We start from the raw sequence: 25706 nt of genomic DNA on the forward strand, positions 1-25706 counted from the left end.
GCTCGATGAGATCGTCCAGACGTCCTCCGGGGTGACAGTTGGGACCGAGGCATCGTCCAGCTCGGCCAAACCGGGGCTGCTCGGCATCTTCACTGGACAAGGCGCCCAGTGGGCAGGAATGGGGGCTGATCTGCTGGCCAGCTCGCAGATGGTTGTCGATTGCATTGACCGTCTGCAACGTGCTCTGGACAGCCTTCCGGACGAGCATCGTCCGGCATGGACACTGAAGGGCGAGATCTTGAAGGACCCCGGCTCGTCTCGTATCGGCGAAGGGGCCTTCTCTCAGCCACTCTGCACGGCCATTCAGATTGCTTTGGTTGATCTCCTTAAGGCCGCAAATATCGAGTTCAAGGCAGTGGTGGGCCATTCTTCGGGTGAGATGGCCGCTGCATACGCGGCGGGATACCTCTGTGCCGAAGACGCCATCCGGATCGCCTACTACCGTGGGTATTTCCTGAAGCTCGCGCAGGGTTCTGAAGGCTGCGAGGGCGGTGCAATGATGGCTGTGGGAACCTCTTACGACGACGCCAAGGAGCTCTGCGAACTACCCACGCTGGAAGGGCGGATCTGCGTCGCGGCGAGCAACTCCCTCGCCAGCGTCACTCTCTCCGGCGACATCGACGCGATCCATGAAGCAAAGGAAATTCTCGAAGACGAGAAGAGATTCGTGCGGCTGCTGAAAGTTGATAAGGCCTACCATTCTCATCACATGCTGCCCTGCTCGGCGCCGTACATCGAGGCTCTCCGGAACTGCGGTGTGCGGGCTCAGTCCCGGTCGAGCAGCAGTCCCACGTGGATCTCGAGTGTCTACGGCGAGAACGTTGAGAATGTGACAGACGCCGGCTTGACGGATACGTACTGGAGGAACAACATGGTGAATCCGGTCCTGTTCTCGCAGGCGGTTGAGTACGCCTTCGGTGCTGAAGGACCCTTTGACATGGCGATCGAGGTTGGGCCTCACCCGGCGTTGAAAGGTCCTGCTTCTCAGACCATCCAGGATGTCTCCGGTCGGACAATCCCTTACACAGGGACGCTGAATCGAGGGAGGAATGACATCGAGGCATTCGCCGAAGCTTTAGGCTCTCTCTGGCAGTCCCTCGGGGAGAAAGCGGTCGACTTTGCGGCCTTCGATCGCAACGCATCGGGCTATGTGCAGCCGCCCAAGCTGCTCAAAGGTCTCCCCAGCTACCAGTGGGAGCACGATCGCGTCTACTGGCACGAGTCTCGCTATTCCAAGGCCTTCCGCGCGAAGGGCGAAGCGCCGCATCCCCTGCTAGGGACCAAGTGCCCCGACTGCACCGAGAATGAGGTGCGCTGGCGCAACTATCTCCATCCCCGAGAGGTGCCCTGGCTGGCCCACCACCAGGTACAAAGCCAGATAGTTTTCCCAGCCGCGGGATACATCTCTACCGCTGTGGAGGCCGTCGTCCGGCTCTATGGCAAGGAATCAGTGCAGCTGATCGATTTCCGCGACGTGACGATCGGGCAGGCCTTGATTCTCGAGGAGAACGCCGGTGTTGAGACGCTATTCACCCTGAAAGTGACTGAGAATCTCCCGAACTCCGTCGCGGCCATTTTCACCTTCTATTCCGTGACAGGGAAAGACCCGACAGCGATGGCTGAGAATGCGTCTGGCCGGCTCCGAGTGAGTCTGGGAGAGCCTTCGCATGACCTCTTGCCTCCTCCCTATGAACCTACTGGCCAATTTCTCGAGCTCGAGTGGGAACGATTCTATAACGCGGTCAGCGAGCTGGGCTTTGGATACACGGGCCCTTTCCGAGGACTGTGCGAGACGAGAAGGAAGATGGATGAGGCTGCTGGTCTGATTGCGACTCCAAACGCAGAGGAGGGCGAAACTCCATTGATCATCCATCCGGGGACTCTCGACTCCGCCATCCAGTCGATCATGCTTGCATATTGCTATCCCGGCGATGGACGACTCCGATCCATCCACCTGCCTACGGGGATCGACCGACTCCGAATCAACCCTTCGACTTGCATTGCCCTCGCGGGTCCGGGCTCCAAGGTGCCCTTCTATTCATTGGTTGCGCCCGACCAAACCACGGACCTGTCTGGAGACGTGGATATCTATTCCGCAGACGGGCGTTACACCATCGTCCAGTTGCAAGGGCTGAACGCCACCCCGTTGAACCCGCCTTCTGCAGAGGACGACGTGAATATCTTCTCGGAGACGACCTGGGGCCCGGATGCCCCGACGGGGGGGAATGTGACCTGGGACGGCGAGGAGTATTCAGATGACTACACGCTGTCCTTCCTGATAGAGCGGGTCGCATACTTCTATCTCCGCAAGCTCGACAGCACCATCCCTCGGAGCGAGCGTGCCAACGTCGAATGGCATCACGCCCGTCTCTTCGCGTATGTCGACCACTGTTTGTCCTGGGTGGCGGCCGGAACGCATCCGTACGCGCAGAAGGAATGGGTGAACGACTCGCGTGAGGAAATTCTTCAGATAATCAAACGGTGAGAACTTCGAACGGCCCCATAGGTGTCCCTAGAAGAAAAATTTCTAACGTCGTCTGCAGCTACCCTTCGAGCATTGATCTCAAGATCATGCACGCCATCGGGGAGAACTTGCCGTCCGTCATCCGTGGCGAGATGAACATGCTGGAGCCGATGATGCAGGACAACATGCTGAACGACTTCTACGCGAATGCACTGGGGATGGCGAGGTACCTGCAGGACATGGCGCGGATGGCCAGCCAGATCAGCCATCGCTACCCTCACATGAACGTTCTTGAAATCGGTGGGTTCTATTTCCTCCATTCTCTACAGTAGTAAAGAAGGCCAGCTCACGGGGATAGGCGCTGGAACTGGTGGCGCAACCGAGTTGATCCTGCGAGAGCTGAAGGGCTCGTTCTCGTCTTACACCTACACCGATATCTCGAGCGGGTTTTTCGAGAAGGCCCAGGCCAAGTTCCGCGAACATCAATCGAAGATGGTCTTCAAAGTCCTGGATATCGAGAAGGACATCGCCGACCAAGGCTTTGCGGAGCACTCCTTCGACCTCGTCATCGCGTCGCTCGTGCTACATGCGACTCGCAACCCGGAGGAAACGCTGGCCCACTGCCGGCGACTGCTGAAGCCAGGTGGCTACTTGCTCATTGTCGAACTCACGGACAACGATACCATGCGGTTTGGCTCCATCTTCGGTGGTCTTCCGGGCTGGTGGCTCGGCCATGACGATGGAAGAACGCTGTCACCCTGTCTGTCGGCCGAGCGATGGGGAGAGTTGATGGAGCGAACGGGGTTCTCTGGCATCGATGTCATCACGCCGCACAACATGACATTCCCCTTGCCACTGTGTGTCATCGCTAGCCAGGCGATCGATGACCGGGTTACGTTCCTGCGCGATCCGCTCGCGTCGAACGCCCAGGCGTTGGGAGTGGATTCGCTCACCATCATCGGTGGCAATACGGCATTGACCGCCGAGCTGGCCAAAGATATCAGTGTGGCAGTCTGCCACCATTACGACAAGATCCGCCATTTCAAGTCGTTGACTGATCTCTCTCTCACCGAGCTTCCTGTCCTGGGCAGCGTGGTGAGCCTGGTGGATCTGGACGAGCCCACGTTCAAGACGATGACAGCCCAGAAGCTGGCCGCGTTCCAGGACCTGTTCAAGCAGAGCAAAAACGTCATCTGGGTAACACACGGCGCCCGGGCGGAGAGCCCGTACAGCAACGTGTTTGTCGGCATGCAGCGAACGCTCGTCCTGGAAATGACCCATCTCCGTCCGCAGTTCCTCGACTTCGCTTCGGAGGCGGAGGTGAACGGCGACGTGATCGCCAAAAAGCTGCTGCAGCTCGAAGCGGCCGATATATGGGATCAAAAGGGCCAGCTGAGCGACCTGCTATGGTATACCGAGCCCGAGATCTCGATCCAGCAGGGCAAGGTGCTCATCCCCCGCATCCGCCTCAGCCCACGCAGGAACCAGCGATACAACTCGGCGCGACGGACCATCACCCGGGAGGTCGACCCGACCAAGTCGATAGTCTCCGTTAGGTACACGGGGGTAACATACCTCGTGGAGGAGAAGGAGAACCAAGACCTCAGTGTCGCGGACCGGATCGGCATCCGGGTCTCGCACTCGCTGCTGCGGTCCGTCAGGATCACCGAGATGGATTACCTCTTCCTGGTAGTGGGCGAAGACCTCAAGAGCGGCGATCGAGTCATAGCCCTGTCGGACTCTTTGGACTCCAGGATCCATGTCCCGCAGAGCTGGGCCATGCCGCTGGCATCCAAATCCGAAGAACAGGCCCTGCAATCCATGCTTGCCTTGTACACTTACTTCCTCGCCGAGGCCATCCTTGCCGGCACGCCTCCCAGAAAGGCCGTCGCAGTCCTGAACCCAGACTACTCGCTGGGCGTCATACTGGCACAGCGTGCGTCCGAAAAGGGCGTCAAGATCGTTCTCCTGACCACCAAGACGGAAATCTGCACGTGGCCGTGGGTCTATATCCATCCTCATGCGACGAGACGACATGTTAAGAAGAGTCTGCCGGCGAACCTGACCGCTTTGGTTAATATGGACATGAATGCTGAGGGTGACGTCGTTTCGCTGATCACCGATTGTCTGCCTCCGGGCTGCAAGATCGAAGGCCAGCGTTTACTGACTGGAGAACGATCGCGACTGGATATCGCCTCGCCCACGACCCTGGTCCCGGGTCAGCTCCAGATGGCCTGGATGCGGTCCCTGACGGAACCGGTTTCCATTGCTGTTCAGGCAATTCCGTCAGTCACCTTGAACGAGATGGCCCACAACAAGCACTCATCCAGCGGCAGCCAGTCCATCATTCACTGGACCACATCTCCGACGATCTCCGTTCAGATCCAGCCGGCCAGTACGCGAGTCCGATTTGCGAAAGATAAAACGTACTGGCTTGTCGGATTGACCGGCGGGCTGGGATTGTCTCTCTGCCGATGGATGGTCAAGCATGGAGCCAGATACATTGCTCTGTCGAGTCGGAATCCAAAGATCGAGGACAGCTGGTTACAGGACATGGCGTCTCAGGGCTGTACCGTTCGGGTCTTTGCCAAGTAAGTAAATACCTAATATCGTCTCCTACCCTAGATCCACTGGAAATAAAGTAGACTGACCAATGCAGTGATATCACGGATCGAAAAGCCATCCGAGCTCTCCACCGCCGAATCTGCGAGTGTCTCCCACCGATTGCTGGCGTGGCCCAGGGTGCAATGGTCCTCCACGACACCATGTTCCCGGACTTGGACATGGAGCGTCTGGAAAAAGTGATGCGGCCCAAGATCCTCGGCAGCATCTACCTCGATGAGATCTTCTCCCAGGACACACTCGACTTCTTCGTCTTCTTCTCCTCGATGGCCTACGTTACCGGAAATGCGGGTCAGAGCGCGTACGCCGCGGCCAACGCATTCATGACGAGTCTCGCCGCGCAGCGCCGTCAGCGCGGCCTGGCCGGATCGGCGATCAACATCGGCGCCATCTTGGGCAACGGGTACGTGTCGCGAGAGCTGACGCTGGGCCTGCAGTCGTTCCTGCACTATGTCGGCCACTCGTGGATGTCCGAGCAGGATTTCCACCAGATCTTCGCCGAGGGCGTGCTGGCCAGTCGCCCGGACTCAGCAGACAGCGCCGAACTGTCGACGGGATTGCGGCTGCAGAACAACGAGAATAGAAACTGGGCGGCCAATCCAATCTTCCAGCACCTGGTGTCGAAGCTGAGCAATCTGGTCACGGGCGATGGCAAGGCTAGAGGGGAAGTCATGATCAAGTTGCAGCTAGCCGAGGCGACGAGCCAGGAGCAGGTGTTTGACATTCTCAAGGGTGAGCTAACCAGACTCTTACCCAATTCCACCTGGACTTTGGTGACAAGTCAATCATAGAGGGCTTCATTCTCAAACTCCAGGTTGCGCTGCAAGCCGATCCGAACAAGCCGATGTTGAAGCTGAGTCCCGACGAACTGGGCGTGGACTCGCTCGTCGCAGTAGATATCCGCTCGTGGTTCCTCAAGGAGCTATCGGTAGACATGCCGGTGTTGAAGATCTTCAATGCTTCCTCTGTCCGGGATCTCCTTGTTGCAGCGCAAGAGCTCCTTCCGGAGTCGCTGATTCCAAATGTCGGAGCTGGGAACCCCATGGGGACGGCATCGGAGAAGGAGGAGAAGGCCGAGTCAAAGGTCTCTGGGCAGACCACGATGAAACTCGCTGACAACTTGAAGTTGATCTCGGAAAAGGAGGACGTGATCACGCATGATGCACCGACAGTTGGGGAACCTTCCAAGAAGGCTGCAGCTATCGATGTCAGCGGCGGCTCGACAACATCAGTGCAAGATTCAAGCTCCGAGACCAACGGCGACACTTCCTCCCTGTTGAGTGATGTCGCAAGCGAGCGAGTGTCTGAGACAGGGTTGACGACGGTCCAGAAGATCCTTCCCATGTCGTTCGCCCAATCGCGATTCTGGTTCCTGAAATTCTTCGTCGGGGACCAGACGGCATTCAACATCACGTCGACGGTTCGTCTCCGGGGAAAGCTGAGGCTGGACGCCTTTGAGAAAGCCGTCGTCGCCGTGGGCCAACGTCACGAGGCGTTGCGGACGTTCTTTTTCACGGACGTGAACAAACAGCACAGGCAGGGTGTCCTCGCCACGTCGGTGTTGCGTCTGGAGCATGCGACCATTGCAGACGAGAAAGAGGCCGACGAGGCTGCTCAACGGATGAAGGAGCATGTCTTCGATCTTGCGAGAGGCGAGATCCTGCGCATCCAGCTCCTGTCTGTCTCCCCCGAGCTGCACTATATCATCCTGGGCTACCACCACATCAACATGGACGGCATCAGCTTCTCGATCTTCTTCTCGGACTTGGAGAAGGCGTACAACGGCACTCTGGCCGTCGACAACGACGGAAGCATGCTGCAATACCCCGACTTCACGCTGCGGCAGATCCGAGAATACGAGCAAGGCGTCTGGTCCAGCCAGCTCGCCTTCTGGCGCAATCAGTTCCCCGATCTGCCACCTCCTCTGCCCCTGCTGCCCATGTCTCGCCGGCTGACGCGGCCGAAGGTCTCCCAGTTCGGGTCCCATCTCGTCCATTCGCGGGTTGAAGAGGAGCTCTCGTCGCAGATCGAGCAGTGCTGCCGCCGGTTCAAAGTCAGTCCATTCCACTTCTACCTGGCCGTGTTCGAAATCCTCCTGTTCCGGCTAGTCGACGACGTCGACGACCTGTGCATCGGCGTGGGAGACGGCAACCGGAAGGACGCCGATGTCCTCCAGAGTCTGGGGCTGTTCTTAAATCTCCTCCCGATCCGGTTCCAGCGCAAGCCGCAGCAGACGTTCTGCGAGACGCTGAAAGACGTCCGGACTATCTCCCAGGATGCGTTTGCCAACTCGCGCGTGGCATTCGACGTGCTCCTCACGGAGCTAAATGTGCCGCGCTCGCCGTCCCATAGCCCGCTGTTCCAGGCGTTCCTAAACTACCGCCACAATATCGAAGAATCGCGCACCTTCTGTGGATGCGAGTCCGAGGGTGAGCTGCTCGCCGGGGGACAGAACGCGTATGATCTGAGTTTGGATATCGTCGACAACCGCAGCGGCGAGAACCTTGTCACGGTCGCTGTCCAGAGGGATCTTTACAGTGTGGAAGACGCAGAGACGTTGATGAAGAGTTACCTGAATCTGCTGCGTGCTTTTGCCCAGAACCCTGCCACCAGAGTCACATGGCCGGCCCTGTATCCCGCGAAGGATGTAGAGAAGGCTGTAGAAGCTGGCCGAGGTCAGTTCCTTCTCTTTTTCTATCTACTTTTATTCTTGGTTTCTTTCTCTCCTTCTGTCAGCCTACTCACAACATGCACAGGACCGGAACATCACTATCAATGGCCTGCCACAATCTTGCACCGCATCGACGACATGATTGATGCCTATGGCAATCGCCCTGCTCTCAAGGACGGTACCGGACGAACTCTGACGTACTCGCAAATGGCACAACGAGTCAGGGCCATTGAAACTGAAATTCTGGCTCGAGGTATCGGCCGAGGCACGCGAGTGGGCGTCTTCCAGACACCGGGAGCGGACTGGATCTGCTCGTTGCTGGCTATCCTACGTGCAGGAGCAACCTACGTCCCCCTAGACCCGCAAGTGGACTCTGATCGCCTGTCGCTGGTCGTGAAAGACTGTCAACCGGGTGCCATCTTGGTGAATTCTGTCACAGAGGCGAACTTTGCAGCCCTGCAGACGGAGGCCGAGCTGGTCAATGTCTCGCACCTCCCTGACACCGCTATGGTCAATGTTCCCAACCACGCCCAACCATCCGACACGGCGGTCATCGCGTACACCAGCGGTTCGACTGGCGTTCCGAAAGGTATCCTCCTCAATCATGTAGCATATCGGAACAACGTGGAGGTGTCGACCGCGGCGTGGCGTTTTAGAGAGGGAGCAGAAACCGTCTTGCAGCAGTCGTCGTATGCGTTTGACATGTCTCTGGGTCAGATATTCACTTGTCTTAGCAACGGAGGCACGCTCGTGATTCCATCGAGCTCCGCACGCGGCGATCCTCTCGTCCTGTCCGCGATGATTGCCTCCGAGGGAGTCACGTTTACTTTCGGCACGCCGACAGAATATCTCGGCTGGATCCGACACAGAGGTTCGGATCTAAAGCACTCCCAATGGCAGACTGCGCTGAGTGGCGGCGAAGCGATGTCGAAGGCACTTCTTCAGGAATTTCGACTCCTTGGAAAACCCGACTTGCGCCTGATCAACAGCTACGGGCCTGGCGAGACAACCTTCGGCTGCGGCAATTGCGATGTGCCGTACGCCGAGACCACAGATGCAGTTGACGTCCCTCTGTGGACCATCCCCAATTATTCCTTCTACATCGCTGATAAGAACATGAACCCCATCCCGGCCGGAATCCCTGGCGAAGTAGTCATTGGAGGGGCCGGCGTGGCCAGCGGCTATCTCAACAATGACCGGTTGACGGCAGAGAGGTTTGCGCCAGATAAACACGCCAGTCCCTTCTTCCAGGCGCAGGGTTGGACGAGGGTGCACCGGTCCGGAGACTGTGGACGACTCACGCGTGATGGCCGGTTGATCCTGCAGGGCAGAATCGACGGCGACACCCAGGTCAAGTTGGGCGGCATTCGAATCGACCTCGAGGATATCGAGTCGACCATCATACAAACTGCAAATGTGCATGTCCGCCAGGCGGTGGTTTCTGTGCGCCAGAGCCCTGGATCGGATACGCCGTTCCTGGTGGCCTTCGTCGTCCTGTCTGACGAACGCCCCCCTGCGGATCAAGACCGTTTCCTGGAGCAATTTCCCCTGAGCTTGCCCCTGCCGCAGTACATGCGGCCGGCGGCCGTCGTTGCCGTCGAGAGCTTGCCCCGAACCAGTTCCAACAAGGTGGACCGCGCGGCGATCAACGCGATGCCGCTGCCGTGGTCTCAGTCAACGTCCAGGGCGAGAGGTCAGGCTGCTTCTCGTCTGACACCGTTCGAGGAAACGCTTCTCAAGTTGTGGGAAGAGGCTCTCCCCTGCGACGTGGTGCGCTACTACGACATCACTGGTCAGTCCGACTTCTTCCACGTCGGAGGCAGCTCGCTGTCGTTGGTAAATCTGCAGGCTCTGATCAAGGACCGGCTCAATATCTCAGTGTCGCTCTACCAGCTCTTCGAGGCGAGCACGCTGAGCGGGATGGCATCCCGAATTCAGAACCAGGAATCCGAGGCCCAGACAGAGTCGATCGACTGGGAGCGCGAGGTTGAACTGCCAGCTGATCTGCCACAAGTACAGCCAGTGGACATCCAAAAGCCTGCTGGAGTCCCAAGCGTGGTGGTCCTCACCGGAGCCACTGGGTTCCTGGGCCGCGAGATCCTCCGCCAGCTTCTCGACGAGGACTGCGTCCAGAAGGTGTACTGCATTGCCGTTCGAAAGCCCCTGGCGCAACTCTCAGCCCTCTTCACTCACAGCAAAGTCATCGTCCGTCACGGCGACCTGGGCGTCGCCCAACTGGGTTTGTCTGACACTGATGCAAGCGCCATCTTCGCGGAAGCCGATGCCGTGGTCCACGTCGGCGCAGACGTCTCGTTTATGAAGACGTATCAGAGCCTGAAACTGGTCAACGTTGCGTCGACGAAGGAGCTGGTCCGGCTTAGTCTGCCGCGCCGAGTGCCCATCCACTTCATCTCCTCGGCCAGCATGGCCCGTCTGTCGGAGAAGGACCAGTTTGAAGCCGTCTCCATTGCGCCGTACCCACCGCAGCAGCAGACCGATGGCTACACAGCATCCAAGTGGGTGAGCGAGGTGTACCTCGAGCGCGTAAGCCAGCGATTCAGCCTGCCGGTGTGGATCCACCGGCCGTCGAGCATCACGGGTGACGACGCGCCAGAGCTGGACCTGATGAGCAACCTGATGAAGTACGCGCAGGAGGTGAAAGCCATTCCGGACTCGGGGGAATGGTCCGGGCAGTTTGACTTTATTTCGGTGCAAGCAGTGGCGAGGGAAATCGTACGGGCTGTTCAAACTGAGATCCGGCACGGTATACATTATGTCTACGAGTCCGGCGAGATCGAGATCGGGATGGACGAGGTCCAGTCTCTCATGGAGTTGGAAACGGGGGAGAGCTTTACTGTCGTGCCGGTCGAAGAATGGGTGCAGCGCGCTGAAGAGGCGAGGATGAACCGGTTGTTGGGAATGTATTTGCGTCGTGCAACTAATGGACAGATTTTATTTCCTCGTCTAGTCAAGGGGGATGCATAGGTTGTTTGTCTTGCAGAATGTCACACTGTCAGAATGGATGTACTGTATTTTTTTTCTTTTCTATGTCTGTCTGTCTATCTCTGTCTTTTTGCCTTTTCGATGAGAGCAAGCAGAGATATAGGCATGTTTATATGCCAATATAGTAATAGATACTCGTTACAAATATCCTTCTTTCAAGAATGCAGTTGCTCCAACCAGAGTCCTGGGAACAGAGCTATTCTCCCGCCCACCACTAAGAACAGGAAGCAACATGTGGAGCGCTACACTGTGGCCTGTGTTTGTGACTTCCATACAGAGTAGCTGCCTACAGGCGTACAACCTTCTTTCCTCCAGCTTCCTCATCCTCCTGCCTTCCCTCAGAATTATTACTGTCCGACCAACTCTGAAATGTCCGGTTCGCAATAGAGTTCTTGAGAAGACTCATCAGTCAAGGACCTGCAGCGCAAGACAGCAGTCTCAGCAGCTCTTTGGACAGTTGCCCTGCATGTTGTCAGCCAGCAATGCTAATCCTCCAAGTAACCTCGCTTCCGTGTCTGTTATGGGTATGTCTGTTCCTCTGTCTCTTTGGCATTGTCCCATCTTCATCGCTGACTTTAAGGATCGTAGCAGATTCATTCAGATGCCCGCGAAATGACACCGTCCAAGAGCTTGCAAGGATACTCGACGAGGAGAGAGTAGCCCACATTAGAGGAACACCAGCTTCGGGGAAAACTACACTTGCCTATCTTCTCTACGATCATTATCGTCAGCAGAATATACCAGTCATCATGTTCGCTGATTGGCCACACAGCCATGATCATGTGTACAGTGATATTCTTGTTCGCCGTGCTCAGGACGCAGGCTACAAATTTGTCACTTCAGATACTCTCAGAGATGCCGATATTGTCTTCATTCTTGATGAGGGGCAGATGTTGTATCATGATTCTGGCCTTTGGTTTGGCCTCATCAAGTCTCAGAGTGGTCGCCGATTCGGACCGAGAATTTGCGTCTTCACCTCATATGGCAGTCCCACTGGGGGACCAGCTGACTATACTCTGGGTAGTTCACTGGCCTATCTGGGCGTACAGCAGCGAATATCGATCACACCATCGAAAATCAAGGACTCTCCGCAGATAGCGCTCTTCTATAACCGCGAGGAATTTGATGACGTCCTACATCGCGTCTATAATGACCCGCGGTGTCCTCTGCGACTGCACCATAATGCCTATGACTACATATTCAGCCTGACAAATGGCCAACCAGGAGCAGTTGATGGAATTCTCAAGATGCTACAGAAAGTTCTGGAGTCTGTCTTTCTGCTAGCCCAATAATTGTTTATGACATTTGCCGTAGGTTTATCGTGCAGATCTCAATCACGGAAAGATGGAAATGGTCGAGGAAGAACACATTATCACGACTCTAGAAAATGAAGATGAAGCTTTCAGATTACTTGCTCAGACGCCAGTACAACGGTCCTTTGTCAACCGCCGCAAACTCACTCACAAAGCAGCCGATGTTCTCCGAGAAGTCCTCGCCAATGGCAGCATACTTCGAGACTTGGAAAACGAAGGTATTCGAACATGCTACGAGCATGGCTGGCTTCATTCGGAACCCCTAGATTTCGATGCCATGGAGATTGTCTGCGTGTTTCCAACGCGTCTGCATGCAAAGTTCGCGTCATTGACCTCACTACATCAGACTCCGCTGACCTGAATAGATATGTCGAGCACTACCTTACCAACTCTACTGTCCCGTTTCCCATCAAGCAATACCCCAATGTCGAGGTTTTAACCGAAGCGGTATTGAGAAAGTTCTCATTGAGAAACCTATCGTCTACAACCCGGGTTGGTACTGGGGCCGTTATTCGGCCAGTAGAGGCAGCGTACCATGATGAGTTCTACAGTGCATTACATGCGGTTCTCGGATTCTCAACGAATGTGTCTAGTGAATGGTCGGCAGACAGCCGTGGTAGAATCGATTTCAGGCTCGCGGACGTTGGATGGGGAATAGAATTGTTACGTGAGGGTAGCCGGCTAGGGGAGCACTGTCAGAGATTCACAGTCAATGGAAGTTACGCGCCTTGGATCTGGAATGGCTTGCTCAAGGATTGGCTCATCATTGACTGTCGCACCTCACCTCCTCACCCATACAGTAAGTTTACCACCTGCTGGGCTTCCGCCGCTAATTCAAGGATAGATGTCCCTGGTACCAAGCTTTGGCGAGCTGTTTTCGCAGATGATTTTTCTTCAGTCGAGGTTCTTGACTGGTCTAACACATTGCTTATTCCCCGATTCTCATTGATGTCCTAGTTCCACTGCGAGTCCGACAGAACTATTGTTATTTGTATCAAAGAAACCCATCCTTAAACGTTTTATTACGGACTGAGAATAGCTTAGGAAGTAAATTAAGATCACGCCTTTCCGAATGAGGAAAGCGAATAACACTTGGAACTTACCTATCTAGGCAAGACTCCTCTCCTGCCCGAACCAATCGAGTCACCACCGATCACCGATTCCGAATCCGATACAATACTCGGTATCGGATTCGGCGTTCGGATCGGAGTCATCAGATGGGGAAAGGATGCTGCTGTCTGCTGACTGCTGTTGCTGGGGACTAGAGACTGGAGACTGGAGACGAGTCTATCTTCATGGTTGAGGATGATGATTACTTAGGTAGATAGATGTGGGTTTAAAACACTGGCTCTCACTAAACTTACCTAGATAGGAAGGAAGACGCCCAGCCAGTTAGGTAGGTAACCCTAATCTATACCTGACAGCAAAAGATAGGTACCAATAAACTTTTAGAGTAGGTCCTACCAGTTTATAGTATATAGACTACATATAATGTATTGACAGAGAGATAATAGATTTAAAATTCCCTTGTCCTTGTCAGGACGTTTCTCTGATGCATGCAATTCAGCAATCGACAGTGGATATAGACCCGTAAAATAAATCCAAAAATACCGAGAACGATGACTCACATTATTATTCCTCTTTTGGCAATTAATTCACATTATTACCCTTTGTTCTGCATAATCAGATGTGAATCATTCAAGCTGTGTTTTTTTTTTTTGACTGGAGCCAGTTCGTTATAGGTCTTTGTTTCTGACATGTCTGTCTGTCCCTCCTTTGGTCCTCCGAACAGACACCTTAGTGGCTGGTCTGAGGCAATTGCATTCCAAGGCAATCACGATTAACTTAACAATGACTGGGAAGCAAGCATGATATCTTCTGCTTACTAAAGCACTATACTGTACTGCACATACCTACCTACCTACCTGTCTGTCTGCCTGCCTGTCTGTCTATCTATCCTCTTCCTCTTTCTTTCTTTTCCTTTTTCTCACGCAACCGTCTTCACCATGGCAACCCTGCCATCCACGCAATCCGCCATCGTCGCAAATGCCACCGGCGACCTCGTCCTGTCTCCCGACATCCCCCTACCCGACCTTGAGCCAGACATGATCCTGGTAAAGACGGTCGCTGTCGCCCTCAACCCCGTCGACACCAAAGTGGTCGGCAAAATGGCGACCAAGGGCGCCATCGCGGGAGGCGACTTTGCCGGCATCGTCGTCGCCTTGGGTTCAGGGGCATCCAGATTCGCCATCGAGGACCGCGTGTGCGGCGCCGTTCAGTCAATGAATCCCCTTCTCCCCCGCGTGGGCGCCTTTGCTGAGTATGTAGCTGCGACAGCGGACTTCACGCTGAAGATCCCAGACAACATGTCGTTTGAGTCTGCGGCGACGCTGGGCATTGGCGTCGCGACCATCGGGTACGCGCTGTTCCGGTCGCTGAAGATACCCGGAGATCCGGAGCAGCCTGCCTCAAAACCGAATTACGTCCTCGTCTACGGCGGCAGCACTGCCTCTGGGACCATGGCTATCCAGCTCGTCCGCCGGTCCGGCCTCATCCCCATCACGACCTGCTCGCCGCGGAACTTCCCGCTCGTCGAGCGCTACGGCGCTGAGAAGGCCTTCGACTACCACTCGCCGACAGCCGTGGACGAGATCCGCAAGTACACGAAGAACGCACTGGTCTACGCGCTCGACTGCTTCTGCGATGCGTCCAGCATGATCTTCTGCTACGGCGCGTTAGGTAGGGCCGGCGGACGCTATACGACGCTGGAGCCGTATTTAGAACGTCTACACACACGCAAGACCGTCAAACCGGACTGGGTGCTCGGGCCAGCGCTGTTCGGGAAGAAGATCGCCTGGAACGGGCCTTATGGCTTGGAGGGCGATCCCCAGCTGCGCGTCTTTGGGAGGGAGTGGTTTCTGTGTGCGCAGCGGATGCTCGATCGGGGAGAGATTGTGCCTCATCCAGCGAGGGTGGGCGAGAAGATCGGTTTGGAGGGCGTTCTGGATGGGCTGGAGTTGTTGAGGAAGAGAGCTGTATCAGGAGAGAAGCTGGTTTATCGGGTTGCAGAATCCTAAACAGAGAATAATTAGAGCCTGGGAATTAAGCAGGGAATGAAGAGATTCCTCTGGTTAGGCTGATTTATTGCAACAGGCGTTCATTTACTGGATTGATACTTCATGCACAGTCCAGCTAGATGCCAAAAAAGATAAACAACTCAAATCAATCTACTCTTATAATGATTTTTTTTTCCAGAGATCCCTTTCCTTTCCTTTGATAGCGCAACTAACGTCTTGAATATAGGTGATACAGGGAAAGACTTGATGAGCAATGATAATTGTTTAAAATAAAAATAAAAATAAAAAAACATTCAAAACCTTTTGCATATAGTACGGAGTATAGGTATTCTCCCTAAAAACTCTCCTTAGCGATGCAAAAAAAAAAAAAGAAAGAAAAGAAAGAAAGAAAAGAAAAGAAAAGAAAGAAAAAGAAAAAGAAAAGAAACAAGCCTTTGTGCATGGACGTCCTACATGTAACTTACCCAGTGGCAATCATACACATGCCGTATGATGGACTAGACTACCTATATATCTCATTCGTTTCGATTCTTAAATTAAGAATGGATATATAAATACTTTAAAAAGAACCTTGGAACTTGTATCCCTATATATATAGATATATATATATGCCTTACCTATGCAAATTGAAGAATCTCCTTTAAGGATTGCTTACATATGATATGAAATCTGTGAACAATGATTAGTTCCCCTATTCATTTAAACGTCAAATTAAACAATATCACCTTTTTTCGCCTATTCTTCTTTCGATGCGATCTAGCAGCATTTGTACTGCACTGGACTATTACTCTGGGTGAAGTACTCCTACTAAAGTAAAAATCAGAGGCAACTAAGCTAAGGCCTTGGACAATAAAATGATTTGTTTAAGGAAAAAAGCAAGCAGGCAAGAAAGAAAGAAAATGGCATAGATGAGGTATATGTAGCAAAACGTAAATTGTCTCTTTAAATTGATTGTCTATTTAACCTAGATCCAGATCGAGATCATTCCTCCGAAAATCAAAATCTTCTAATCTACTCACTCTTCGTCATGTCGGACATTCTCACTCAAATCTCAAAGGCTCCTCTTTCGGTTTGTTTTTGGTGACATTTTTGATTCTTTCCATGATCTCCGGCGTCAACCATTCACGACGTCCAACGACCGCACATTCTCATAGATCTGCTCCGGTTGCGACGCTCCCATGATTAAGGAAGAGACGTGGGGATTTTTCAGCACCCAGGCGAGAGCTAGCTGTGCGAGGGAACATCCGAGTTCTTCGGCAATGGGTTTCAGTCCGGCAACGATGGTAAAGGAATGCTGCCATCTCTTGTCTCCGAAGGTTGCTGCAAAGCCCTTGTTGAAGTCGTTGGTGTTGCTGTTCTACCAGACGGCTGTCCGGTGGAAGAGCTGCCACGTCGTTATATTTGCCGGTTAAGATGCCCATTTTGAGAGGCAAGAACACTGTCAGTCCAAGACCGTGGGCGGTATTGTAGAGCCGGCGATATTCTCTCTCCACACGCTGGCGCTCTAGCAGGTTGTACTGCGGCTTCTCTACATCTGGTCCGATCAGACCGAATTTATCCGCAATCCTCCATGCATCAGTGATCTCGCTGGCAGACCACTCCGACGTGCCCCAGTAAAAGGCCTTGCCTGTGTTGATGAGGTGATTGAAGCCGCGAACAATCTCCTCCATCGGGGTCTGGCGGTCCGGTCGATGGGCATAGATGATATCGACATGGGCCAGACCCAGCCATTTCAGAGAAAGCTCCATAGCCTCGATGATATGCTTGCACAAGAGACCAACGTTGTTGACCAGGTTACTGAGGTCTGTTGCGTTGAGCATGCCATAGTAGAGCTAGAGGAAGATCAGCATGTTTCCAGGTTACAATTGTAGGAGGTGGCTCACCTTTGTTGAAATCACCAGGTCGTTCTGTTTTCATCCATACTTTTTGATGGCCTTACCCAGCATGACTTTCGGCCTCGCGGCCGTTGTATTCCTCTGCCGTGTCGAAGAAGTTGATGCCCTCGTCATACGCTGCTTTGATGTACTCGAACGCCCTCTCTGCAGACATCGGCCAGTCTCAGTTCTGTCTCCTATCGTTCTGCTTGGTAGGGAAAAAAGAAGCGCCAGTTAATAGAAGGCAACTGAGAAGGATACTGTATACGCACCATCGCCAACATGCCCACCGTACGTGAGCCAACTTCCCAACGCAACGACCGAGACCTTGAGACCAGTCCGGCCCCAAAAGCGATATTCCATTGGAGGGAGGTCCTCCACCATGCTGTCGCTGTCCTCTTGCCATGGATGAACGGGCTAGAGCTATAGAGGAAGGTGATGGAGGTTCAGGCTTCCTCAGTCTGCTCTAAACAGGCCGAGGACGAAAGATCACTCCTAGTATATATACAAGTTGGTTGCAGTCTACGACTTGCAGGCTGCCTGCCCCATAACGACGACGTCGTCCTTCCTGTTGCCTAATGAACCTAGGTAGACCGTCTGATCCTCCGCGATGATTCTCGCATACCTAATGAGACTTCAGGCAGTATCCTTCTTGCTGAGGTATACGTGTCTGTGCTGGTAAGCAGCTTCTGATTGGTTCCTAAGCAAGAATAGATCGACGAGGTGGGATGAATTTAGCGAGACTTTTACATTCGAATGCTTATCATTGGATTAGTCTTTATTCTAGACAGGAATCCTGGCTAGATATTACCTGATCCTCGTCCATTCCTGCAGACGGAGCGGAGGGTCGGAGGGTCGGAAGAGAGCATATCATCTCAAGTAAGCCTTCATTTGAAGAGCCACTTCCTTTGTATTCAATAACGGATTTAGCATCGTATGCACAGAAAATACTGGTATCTAGCATGATGACCTCCGGCTACACCTCCTTACTGGTAGTAGTAATAGTGAAAAGAAAGCCCGAAAGAAAATAGGTTGTGTATGTATGCGCGTACGTACAGTACAGTACAATCTTGACCTGTCCTGACTTGCCTTGACTTGTCGTCTGGTAGAAAACCTGACCTGTCTGCGTCAGCTTGTGCTATGCCACGACATGCCATACTATGCTAGCTACGCATGATCTTTAATGTGGTATGTATGTACACACCTAAGACAGCCTCCTCCTCCGAATCCTCGCCCGAATCTCCCCCTTCGGATGCAAGACGCCAAACATGAAGAACCGATCGTCGGCAACAATCCGCTGTTTCTGTTTGGGCTTCTTCTGATCGACGATAAGCTCAATGTCGAACGCGGCCAGGTACATCGCCGACGCGATGATTATCTCCTGCTTCGCAAAGTGGCGGCCGGGGCAGAGCTTGATGCCTCCGCCGTAGGGGATCCAGGAGCCGGCGGTGCCGGCCATGGAGAAGGTGCACTGGTTTGATTCCTTGCCTTTGCTACAGTCTTTGTCAGACTGAGACGGAGCCGGTTTGTAAGGACACGATGACACGGTTTCTTCTGCTGCAGCCTTGTCAACCTTCTTGATCGGCCCGGTGTGGACGGCATCACCCGGCTTGACCAGGAACCGCTCGGCCCAGAACTCGTCCACCGGATGGGGATCGTCGGCGCTGCTGGTGTTCCACACCCGCGAGTCTCGTCCGGCATGCCAGGTCGAGATCACGAGCGTTTCGCCCTCCTTGACGCTCCACCCGTCGATGTCCAATTCGGCTCCGGACGTCACCCACGGCAGGATGATGCCCACCTGCAGACGCAGGATCTCGGCGTAGATGGACTGCAGAAGAGGATTATTGCACAGGCGAGCCACATCCACGTCCAAAATGTTGATCCCGTCGTGTTTGATGCACGGAGCGATCTCCTCTCGAACGCGGGCCAGCAGCTCCGGGCGCTGCACGATCTCTATCACAAACCAGATGACGGCGGGGACGGCATTGGAGTTGGCCCTGCGATGAATGGTTAGCTATCCAGTGTTCTGTCGGCACAAGGATAATTGATAGTCGCTTACGCCCACAACAACCCTACATCCTCCGCCGCATAAGCCTCGTCACTCAGCGGTAGCTTGTGATACGTCTGATTCCGCATTCGCATGATCTTGTTCCCGAAATACTCTTCCCAGTCCCTCGGGTCCTCTGCTGCCTTACTGACGTCGTAATGCTGCTCCGCGAACCGGTGCCATCGCGTCATGTTCTGCTTCATCTTCTCGCGGGCCCGACGCGCGCCGGGGATCATCCACTCGGGCCACTGCAGAAGCGTCACCATGGCGGCGTCAAACTTCCAGAAATCGTCGTCCAGGTCCGGATTGACGGTGAAGATGTGCGATCCACAGAGGCTCGTGATGGACGCCTTGAAGGTCATCTTGCGGATCAGCCCGGCGTACAGGTCTGAGACGTCGGTCCACCGGTCGAAATCAAACCCGCATTGCGAGATCTGCTCCGCCAGGCTCAGGATGAGCTGGCGGGCCATCGCCTCCAGACCGGGCCCAGCCAGAGAGGCGTACAACCGCCGGTGGCCGAGATAGAAGATCCGATGGTCCGGATTGGTCATCTTCGCGCCCTCCAGGGGCTGGGCTCCGTATCCGGTGTCATCCTTCAGGTACAGATGGGCGTCCGCGGGGGGGAGACCGAAAGCAGTGATCATGATGCCCACCAACCATTTGTTAGTGATCAGCCGTTTCGAGTTCTTGAACAGAGTCGATATTGCTTTCGGACCGGAGAGGATGCTGTAGGAATAATTTCCGACGTGAACGCGGACGGGAGTGTAGGTACCGTACCAGGTCCTATAAGATTGTCAGTCAGTCTAAAAAAAAAAGAACAAATACTGTTTGCAAAAGGTCAAGGGTATACACACATTGCTCGTTCCATGAAGCCTCGTTCATTGATCAGAGACTCGGGCAGATGACGCAGGAAGGGAATCGCGTAGGGGAGCGTTGGCGGCGAACGGCGACGTCCAGGGGTAGAACGCATCTTCATCGCTCCCAGGATCGAGGTCACGGTGTAGGTGACGAGGAATACGAAGAATATTGCCAGCAACACCGCTGTGGTCAAAGATCCTTTGGGAACCGCACCTAGGGTGCTGCTCTCGGGGAGAAAAGACCATACTTGCAGCGCCATTTGGGTCAGTCCAGTTGATCTCGCTCCAGTTGGTATAGAGCCAGACTCGATAGGCTTGTCTGCTTGTCTGTCGATCCCAGGATCAGTTGTTCGTCCTGGAATGGCGACAAGAAGGACGAGGACGATATGTACCACCTCCAAGTTGGACAGAGAGACAAGTACAGAAGAAAGTAGACATGGCTTGAGTTACTTGGATCCCATTCTATAAGCGACGACATAGACACGGCTGCCAGCTAAAAAACCTCAGTCACACGAGAAGTGGTAGGGAGTTCCCTTTACAGATTTCACAAGATTGTACAGATTTGATGATTTTGGACGGCATCTTCCGCAAGAAATGGCTGTGTGACACCGGGAGGACAGCACAGGCAGTTGCCCGACGACACCTGAGATTGTATCCGTCGGAAGGGAAGAACACCACAAGCCATCCAAGTGTCACGGATGGACGAAGTAAAATGGATCTTTTTCTTTCTTTCCTGCAACTTTCCATCTAGTCCAGAGAGCCAGCCTAGGTCAGTAGATAGGTGGGTACCTAGGTTCTATGTCAGCTTCTACTAGAGTTCTAGAAACAAATCGATCTTCTCACCTGTGAAGCAAACAAGTTGAAGCAGTTGAAGCAGGTGGTTATTGTCGATGTTTTGGAGGTTTGCCCACGCCCTAATGCATCACGGGAAAGGGCATCACCTCTAAGACATCACGTTAAGTTGTTTGTATGGAACTTCATAGAATCAAGCAGTTCTACTTTGGCTGTGTTTGGGCATCCATAGCCTGTCTTCCCTGTGGATAGTTCTTGCCTCTTGGTCTTCCTTAGATATCACTGCTCATGGGGAATTTTGGCTTTTGCTTCGTTTGATGACTTCGTGCCTGTTCCGCCGACAGTTATCATAGCAGACAGAGAACAACGAACAGGATGGAGGATGGGATCATGTCGACATGTCGACCACTTCACTTCAGAATTTTTTTGGACTTATAATCAGCCTGATCAGCCTGCCTTAATTCTCATGATTTCTGGTCTTTTCTTCTCTACCTACCTGTCGTCTTTAGTCCTGTCAAGCTAGGAGTTCTCTTCAAGTTCATAGTCAGTCAGTGAGTCACTCAAAATGGATCGTATTCATCTTCATGGTTTCTTTCCATTGACATCATCTAGTTCAAAGAGAGCCAGCTCTAGGTCACTAGATAGGTAAATAGCTCCATACACAGACAAATGGATACACTCACTGTGGATACTGTTATATATTAAGTATACTTAGAAGTTTGCACTCACATGGTTCAAACTATTTTATTGTCTGTTTCATTCTCATATCGACCTTCTATCCACAGCCTGCAGCTGTGGCACTATGACTCTGGTGGAGATTCGTTCTTGCTCGCAATTTGCGCCTCACGTTGTTCCTCTGTCGTCGTCGTCTCCGTCGCCGGATGACAGGTCCCGACATTCGAGCCTGGATAGCGGGTATTTTCCCACCGTTCCCAGAATTGCGCATCCCGTCGGAGGGACGTCACATTCTCCCAGATCAGGCAGAAGACAATCAGGGCCATGATGATGGAGATGATGGCCGTCAGGTCCAGGTGGCGTGCGAGCGGGAGCAGAATGATGACGACGCCGATAACCAGCCGCATGATGATCCGCAGTTGCTGTGTCAATCGTCAGTCAAGAGAGGTGTCAAACAGATGTTAGTTTCGACGAGGCGACGGGCGACAGAACCTTCGGCAAGATCAACAGTCCCGGCGGGTCCTTGGACGCATGCAGCAGAGCAATGCCATACAAACAGATCAAGCCCGTCCCCAAGCTGCCGCAGAGCAACCATCGCTGTGCGTCGCTGAATTCCTCCTCCTCTCCCCTGGCGCTCGTGGCTGCAACGTGGCCGCCCACCAGTAGACTGGCGATTAGCGGCAGATGGAGCGTGCCCAGGAAAAAGCCGTGTAGATGGAATGGCGCAGCGGATGGGTACCCTTGAGCGCGCCGTCGTTGTGGACATACATCCAATTCAGACAGAAGGCGATGACGAGCGTCCAGACGGCGCGCAGCAAGCCCATATTGAACCCGATGGCGGCAGGAGAAGACACAATGCTCCAGTAGAGGAATTCGCCCAGAGCGATGATGTAAAACGCGGCAAAGCGGTCGATCTCGTGGGGGATGTCGACGGCGGTGGTGTATTTGACCTGGAGCATCCTCTTTGCGAGCGGCGAGTAGCAGAAGATCCAGATGCACTCCTCGACGAAGTTAGCGATGGCGGCGACGGCGATCTTGCTGCGGAGAGAGACGGACTCGAAGAAGAGCGGGATGTAGATGCAGAGGGCGACGCTGGCCATGGCACACCACAGCCGCTGCTGGGCGCGATGGTGGTAGCTGGCGAACGAGTAGTAGAGGTGGGCGAGGTTGGAGGTTGTGCGCGCGGCCAGGTAGGCGCCCACGGTCGAGCGCATCGCGCCGATGTCCTCGTCGACCAGGGGTGCGTTGTTGCCGTACACAACCAGCACCGCCATCACCCAGAGGATCAGCACGCGCTGGAAGAGGTCGTCGTTGTAGAACGAGTTCATCAACTCGCGCAGGTCGCTCCAGACGTGCCATGACGGCGCCAGAATTAGCTGGCACGTACACCTCTTAGTTCAACCATCTCCAGTCCGTCTGTATGAAAAAGAAAGTTGAATCTTACGATATATTTCACCAGCTGCACGCCCGAGATCCGCTGCGCGAGATCATCGGCAAAATTGGCGAGGATCGCGACATACAGCAGATCCAGAAACAGCTCGAATCTGCCTGAAAATACATTTTAAAAATTAATTAATTAATCTCTTGCACAGATAAATAAATATAGAAGTGCAAAAATGATTTCATCTAACGAACCAGCTTGTCTCTCCCCCTCATGGCGCTTGACGAGCCTCCCATTCTCGAACCACTGCAGCGCCAGCGGCTGCCGGAAGAGATACCGCGGGTCTGTCTGCAGTTCGTCCGTCCCCAGCCCGGACATGCTGAGTAGAGTCGCGAGTCAATTCCAGCGAGAGAAAGGGAGGGAGAGAGGGATCGATTAATAGTCTATAACGTAGCTAGCTAGCTACCTTGTACAGAGAATCCAGACAGAGTAGGAGAAAGAGACGCTTGATGGAAAATAAAGTCGAAGCAACTAAACTACTCCGTACTTCTTGCATGCAGAACTGCAGGAAGGCTAACAAATGGCCATGAAGGAATGCTGCCGCCGATCTCTCCCTAGACACGACAATGTTCCAATCATGCAGGTATGAAATAAGATTGCTTGACACTGTCGATTGACGATCGACCTTCGCTAATTTAAGTAGCTTCTGGGCCAGATCTAGGTCTCACTCTCTGCAGGACGAGTGCCACGCCCAATCACGCGGGGGCAACAGCATTCCAACTCGATCAAGCGCCGAGTTGGCAACGAGTGGAGAAACTCGAGGCGAAGGTTGCGAAGCCATCGTGATGACGCAGGAGGCGCAGACTCTGCAGCTTCGAAGAAAACAAAAATCGTTCAATTTCCGATTGCGGTGCGACGAGACGCTAGAAACCTTAAAATTCTCGTGGTGATCTAAGAAGGACCTCGGTATCAACCAGTAATTCCGAATCCGTCGATCTTCAACCCGCAGGAAGAGTACTCTTGCCGCCTGCTGGTTATTCTTTTTCATAGTGATGTCCGTTGTGCTTTGCTTCCCAGCGGTGGAAATATAAGCAGTTGAGAGAGTTGGTCTCTGGGACGTTTCCTAGAAAGTGTATAAGAAAGGTTAAAAAAAAAGACTGCATCATCCAATATATCGTTCTGCGTTTGTAGCGGGGTATAATAAATCAGGCCGTTATACAAATATGCCTAAACATGTGTTTAAGTCAACCGAACCATCATAATTTCGACCAACCGCCCTGTCTCTTCTTCGCCCACTGCGCAATCGCGTCCACCAAATCGTCAATCTCCTTCTGCGTGTTGCCTGCATGCAGACACACACGCACTCGTTCTTTCCCCCGGGGAATTGTCGGGGGCATGATGGGGCGCACGATGAGTCCGCGTTGTTGACAATAGCTGGCCAGCTCGCGTGGATACGGCGTGCGGACCGAGAAGATCGGGGAGTTGTCGTGATGGTCAACATGGAGGATCGAGCGGTCTACCACACTCTGTAACTCATCACAGCGCGCTCGCAGATGCCGGATGAGAGCCTGCAGATTCTCTCGAAGCTGTTTGTGCGTCAGCGCTGGTCGTCTGGACATTATTCCAGAGAAACGATACCGAGTCCGTTTTGCCCTCCTGCATTAATTCGTACGAAGTTCGAATCGCAACGAGCGAGGGATATGCCATCGCCGTCGTATAGATGAGGGTGCGAGCATAGTTGATCAGATATTCTCGAGTCAGAGGAGAACATAGTACAATGGCTGGAAATGTCAATAGTCAGTATGCATATCTTCAGGCTTTGGATTAGTCATTGATGAAGATTACCTCCTTGACTGGCGAGGGCCTTTCCAAAAGTGTGTGTCCTGATAAACACCTCCTTCTGAACCCCCAGTTCCTGCACGATACCCGCTCCCCGAGACCCAAACACTCCCGTCGCATGCGCCTCATCTACAATGAGATAGCCGTTCCCCCGAGGAAGGAGAGTGTGGATGACCTGGAGGATCTCCCGGAGCGGGGCAGTATCCCCATCCATGCTATAGAGAGATTCCACCGCTATGAAGACATTGTGCTTGGCGTCGGCAATCAACGGGTCCTCCGCCATCTGCGCTGTGAGAACATCTCTCAAGGCAGCGGCGGAGTTGTGCTGGAATGGAACCCGTTCCCCAGCCCGGGACAGGCGCATGCCCTCGTGGACACTCGCGTGGATCAGCTCGTCATAGACGATCAGATCTCCTGGCTGCGGGATGCACGAGAAGATCCCGACATTGGCATCGAAGCCGGAATTGAATAAGAGTCCGCTGGGTGCATCATGGAAAGATGCGATGAAGCGCTCCAGCTCCTCCGCATAGGCCGAGTTTCCGTCGAGAAGACGCGACCCGCCACTGCCCAGAGGAGGATTGTTGCCCGACTCGGCGGAATAACAACGACTGAGAGCCTGTAGATATCGAGTCCGCAACACCGGCGAAGTGGACAGGGAGAGAAAGTCATTCGACGAAAAATCCACCGCACCCGGAGGAAGCAGGGTCAGCCTCCGGCGCGAGGATTTGGATTCCCTCTTCTCCAAGGCCCGTTGGAAGGAGTCCAGCAGGGAAACCATTTCCATCCCATTGCCCCATTCCTGGTATAAACTCGCAGCGCTGACGTGAGAATCCGATACGATTTATGTTATCGAAATCCATCCGCCGGAAGGACAAGCACCGGTTCTCGGCCTGTCAAACAAACTCCTCGGAACTCAGCGATTGGCGTGCTGCAGATCCTGTGGGGAGATGAGATGGAGGCCTTCAGGCTTCGAGGAATCCGAGTGGAGTTTCTCCACCAGCAGATGACAAAGTATGAGAGCATTGGCGTCTGCCAGGGGCGGTTCGACGGACAAATGAAACGGTTGGGAGAGCAGCCCAACCCAGGGAATG

General features: G+C 53.7%; 8 protein-coding genes across 8 annotated transcripts; 2 read left to right on the forward strand and 6 right to left on the reverse strand.

The window, feature by feature from the left end:
• Positions 1 to 11509: 11509 nt before the first annotated feature.
• On the forward strand, positions 11510 to 13318 carry VTN77DRAFT_5382 (uncharacterized protein; the record flags this gene model as incomplete). Its single annotated transcript, XM_069421545.1, has 4 exons — positions 11510 to 12019; positions 12075 to 12391; positions 12439 to 12872; positions 13185 to 13318. 4 exons carry the CDS (start codon positions 11510 to 11512, stop codon positions 13316 to 13318), a joined length of 1395 nt encoding a protein of 464 aa, XP_069281537.1.
• Positions 13319 to 14079: 761 nt separating this feature from the next.
• VTN77DRAFT_5383 (uncharacterized protein) lies at positions 14080 to 15150 on the forward strand (the record flags this gene model as incomplete). The annotated part of the gene is made up of 1 exon (XM_069421546.1): positions 14080 to 15150. The coding sequence occupies one exon, from the start codon at positions 14080 to 14082 to the stop codon at positions 15148 to 15150; it is 1071 nt and encodes a 356-aa protein (XP_069281538.1).
• Positions 15151 to 16264: 1114 nt separating this feature from the next.
• Positions 16265 to 17408, reverse strand: VTN77DRAFT_5384 (uncharacterized protein; the record flags this gene model as incomplete). The annotated part of the gene is made up of 4 exons (XM_069421547.1): positions 16265 to 16480; positions 16512 to 16954; positions 17100 to 17189; positions 17297 to 17408. The coding sequence occupies 4 exons, from the start codon at positions 17406 to 17408 to the stop codon at positions 16265 to 16267; spliced, it is 861 nt and encodes a 286-aa protein (XP_069281539.1).
• A 252-nt stretch (positions 17409 to 17660) lies between these two features.
• VTN77DRAFT_5385 (uncharacterized protein) lies at positions 17661 to 17988 on the reverse strand (the record flags this gene model as incomplete). Its single annotated transcript, XM_069421548.1, has 2 exons — positions 17661 to 17783; positions 17836 to 17988. 2 exons carry the CDS (start codon positions 17986 to 17988, stop codon positions 17661 to 17663), a joined length of 276 nt encoding a protein of 91 aa, XP_069281540.1.
• A 240-nt stretch (positions 17989 to 18228) lies between these two features.
• Positions 18229 to 20188, reverse strand: VTN77DRAFT_5386 (uncharacterized protein; the record flags this gene model as incomplete). The annotated part of the gene is made up of 3 exons (XM_069421549.1): positions 18229 to 19021; positions 19084 to 19854; positions 19926 to 20188. 3 exons carry the CDS (start codon positions 20186 to 20188, stop codon positions 18229 to 18231), a joined length of 1827 nt encoding a protein of 608 aa, XP_069281541.1.
• A 1375-nt stretch (positions 20189 to 21563) lies between these two features.
• Positions 21564 to 21990, reverse strand: VTN77DRAFT_5387 (uncharacterized protein; the record flags this gene model as incomplete). Its single annotated transcript, XM_069421550.1, has 2 exons — positions 21564 to 21817; positions 21888 to 21990. 2 exons carry the CDS (start codon positions 21988 to 21990, stop codon positions 21564 to 21566), a joined length of 357 nt encoding a protein of 118 aa, XP_069281542.1.
• A 79-nt stretch (positions 21991 to 22069) lies between these two features.
• On the reverse strand, positions 22070 to 22723 carry VTN77DRAFT_5388 (uncharacterized protein; the record flags this gene model as incomplete). The annotated part of the gene is made up of 1 exon (XM_069421551.1): positions 22070 to 22723. The coding sequence occupies one exon, from the start codon at positions 22721 to 22723 to the stop codon at positions 22070 to 22072; it is 654 nt and encodes a 217-aa protein (XP_069281543.1).
• Positions 22724 to 24032: 1309 nt separating this feature from the next.
• Positions 24033 to 25393, reverse strand: VTN77DRAFT_5389 (uncharacterized protein; the record flags this gene model as incomplete). The annotated part of the gene is made up of 3 exons (XM_069421552.1): positions 24033 to 24362; positions 24415 to 24557; positions 24622 to 25393. 3 exons carry the CDS (start codon positions 25391 to 25393, stop codon positions 24033 to 24035), a joined length of 1245 nt encoding a protein of 414 aa, XP_069281544.1.
• Positions 25394 to 25706: the final 313 nt, after the last annotated feature.

Source organism: Rasamsonia byssochlamydoides, assembly GCF_041956645.1.
Source record: "Rasamsonia byssochlamydoides strain NRRL 3658 unplaced genomic scaffold VTN77scaffold_4, whole genome shotgun sequence".
Classification (NCBI taxonomy): Eukaryota; Fungi; Ascomycota; class Eurotiomycetes; order Eurotiales; family Trichocomaceae; genus Rasamsonia; species Rasamsonia byssochlamydoides.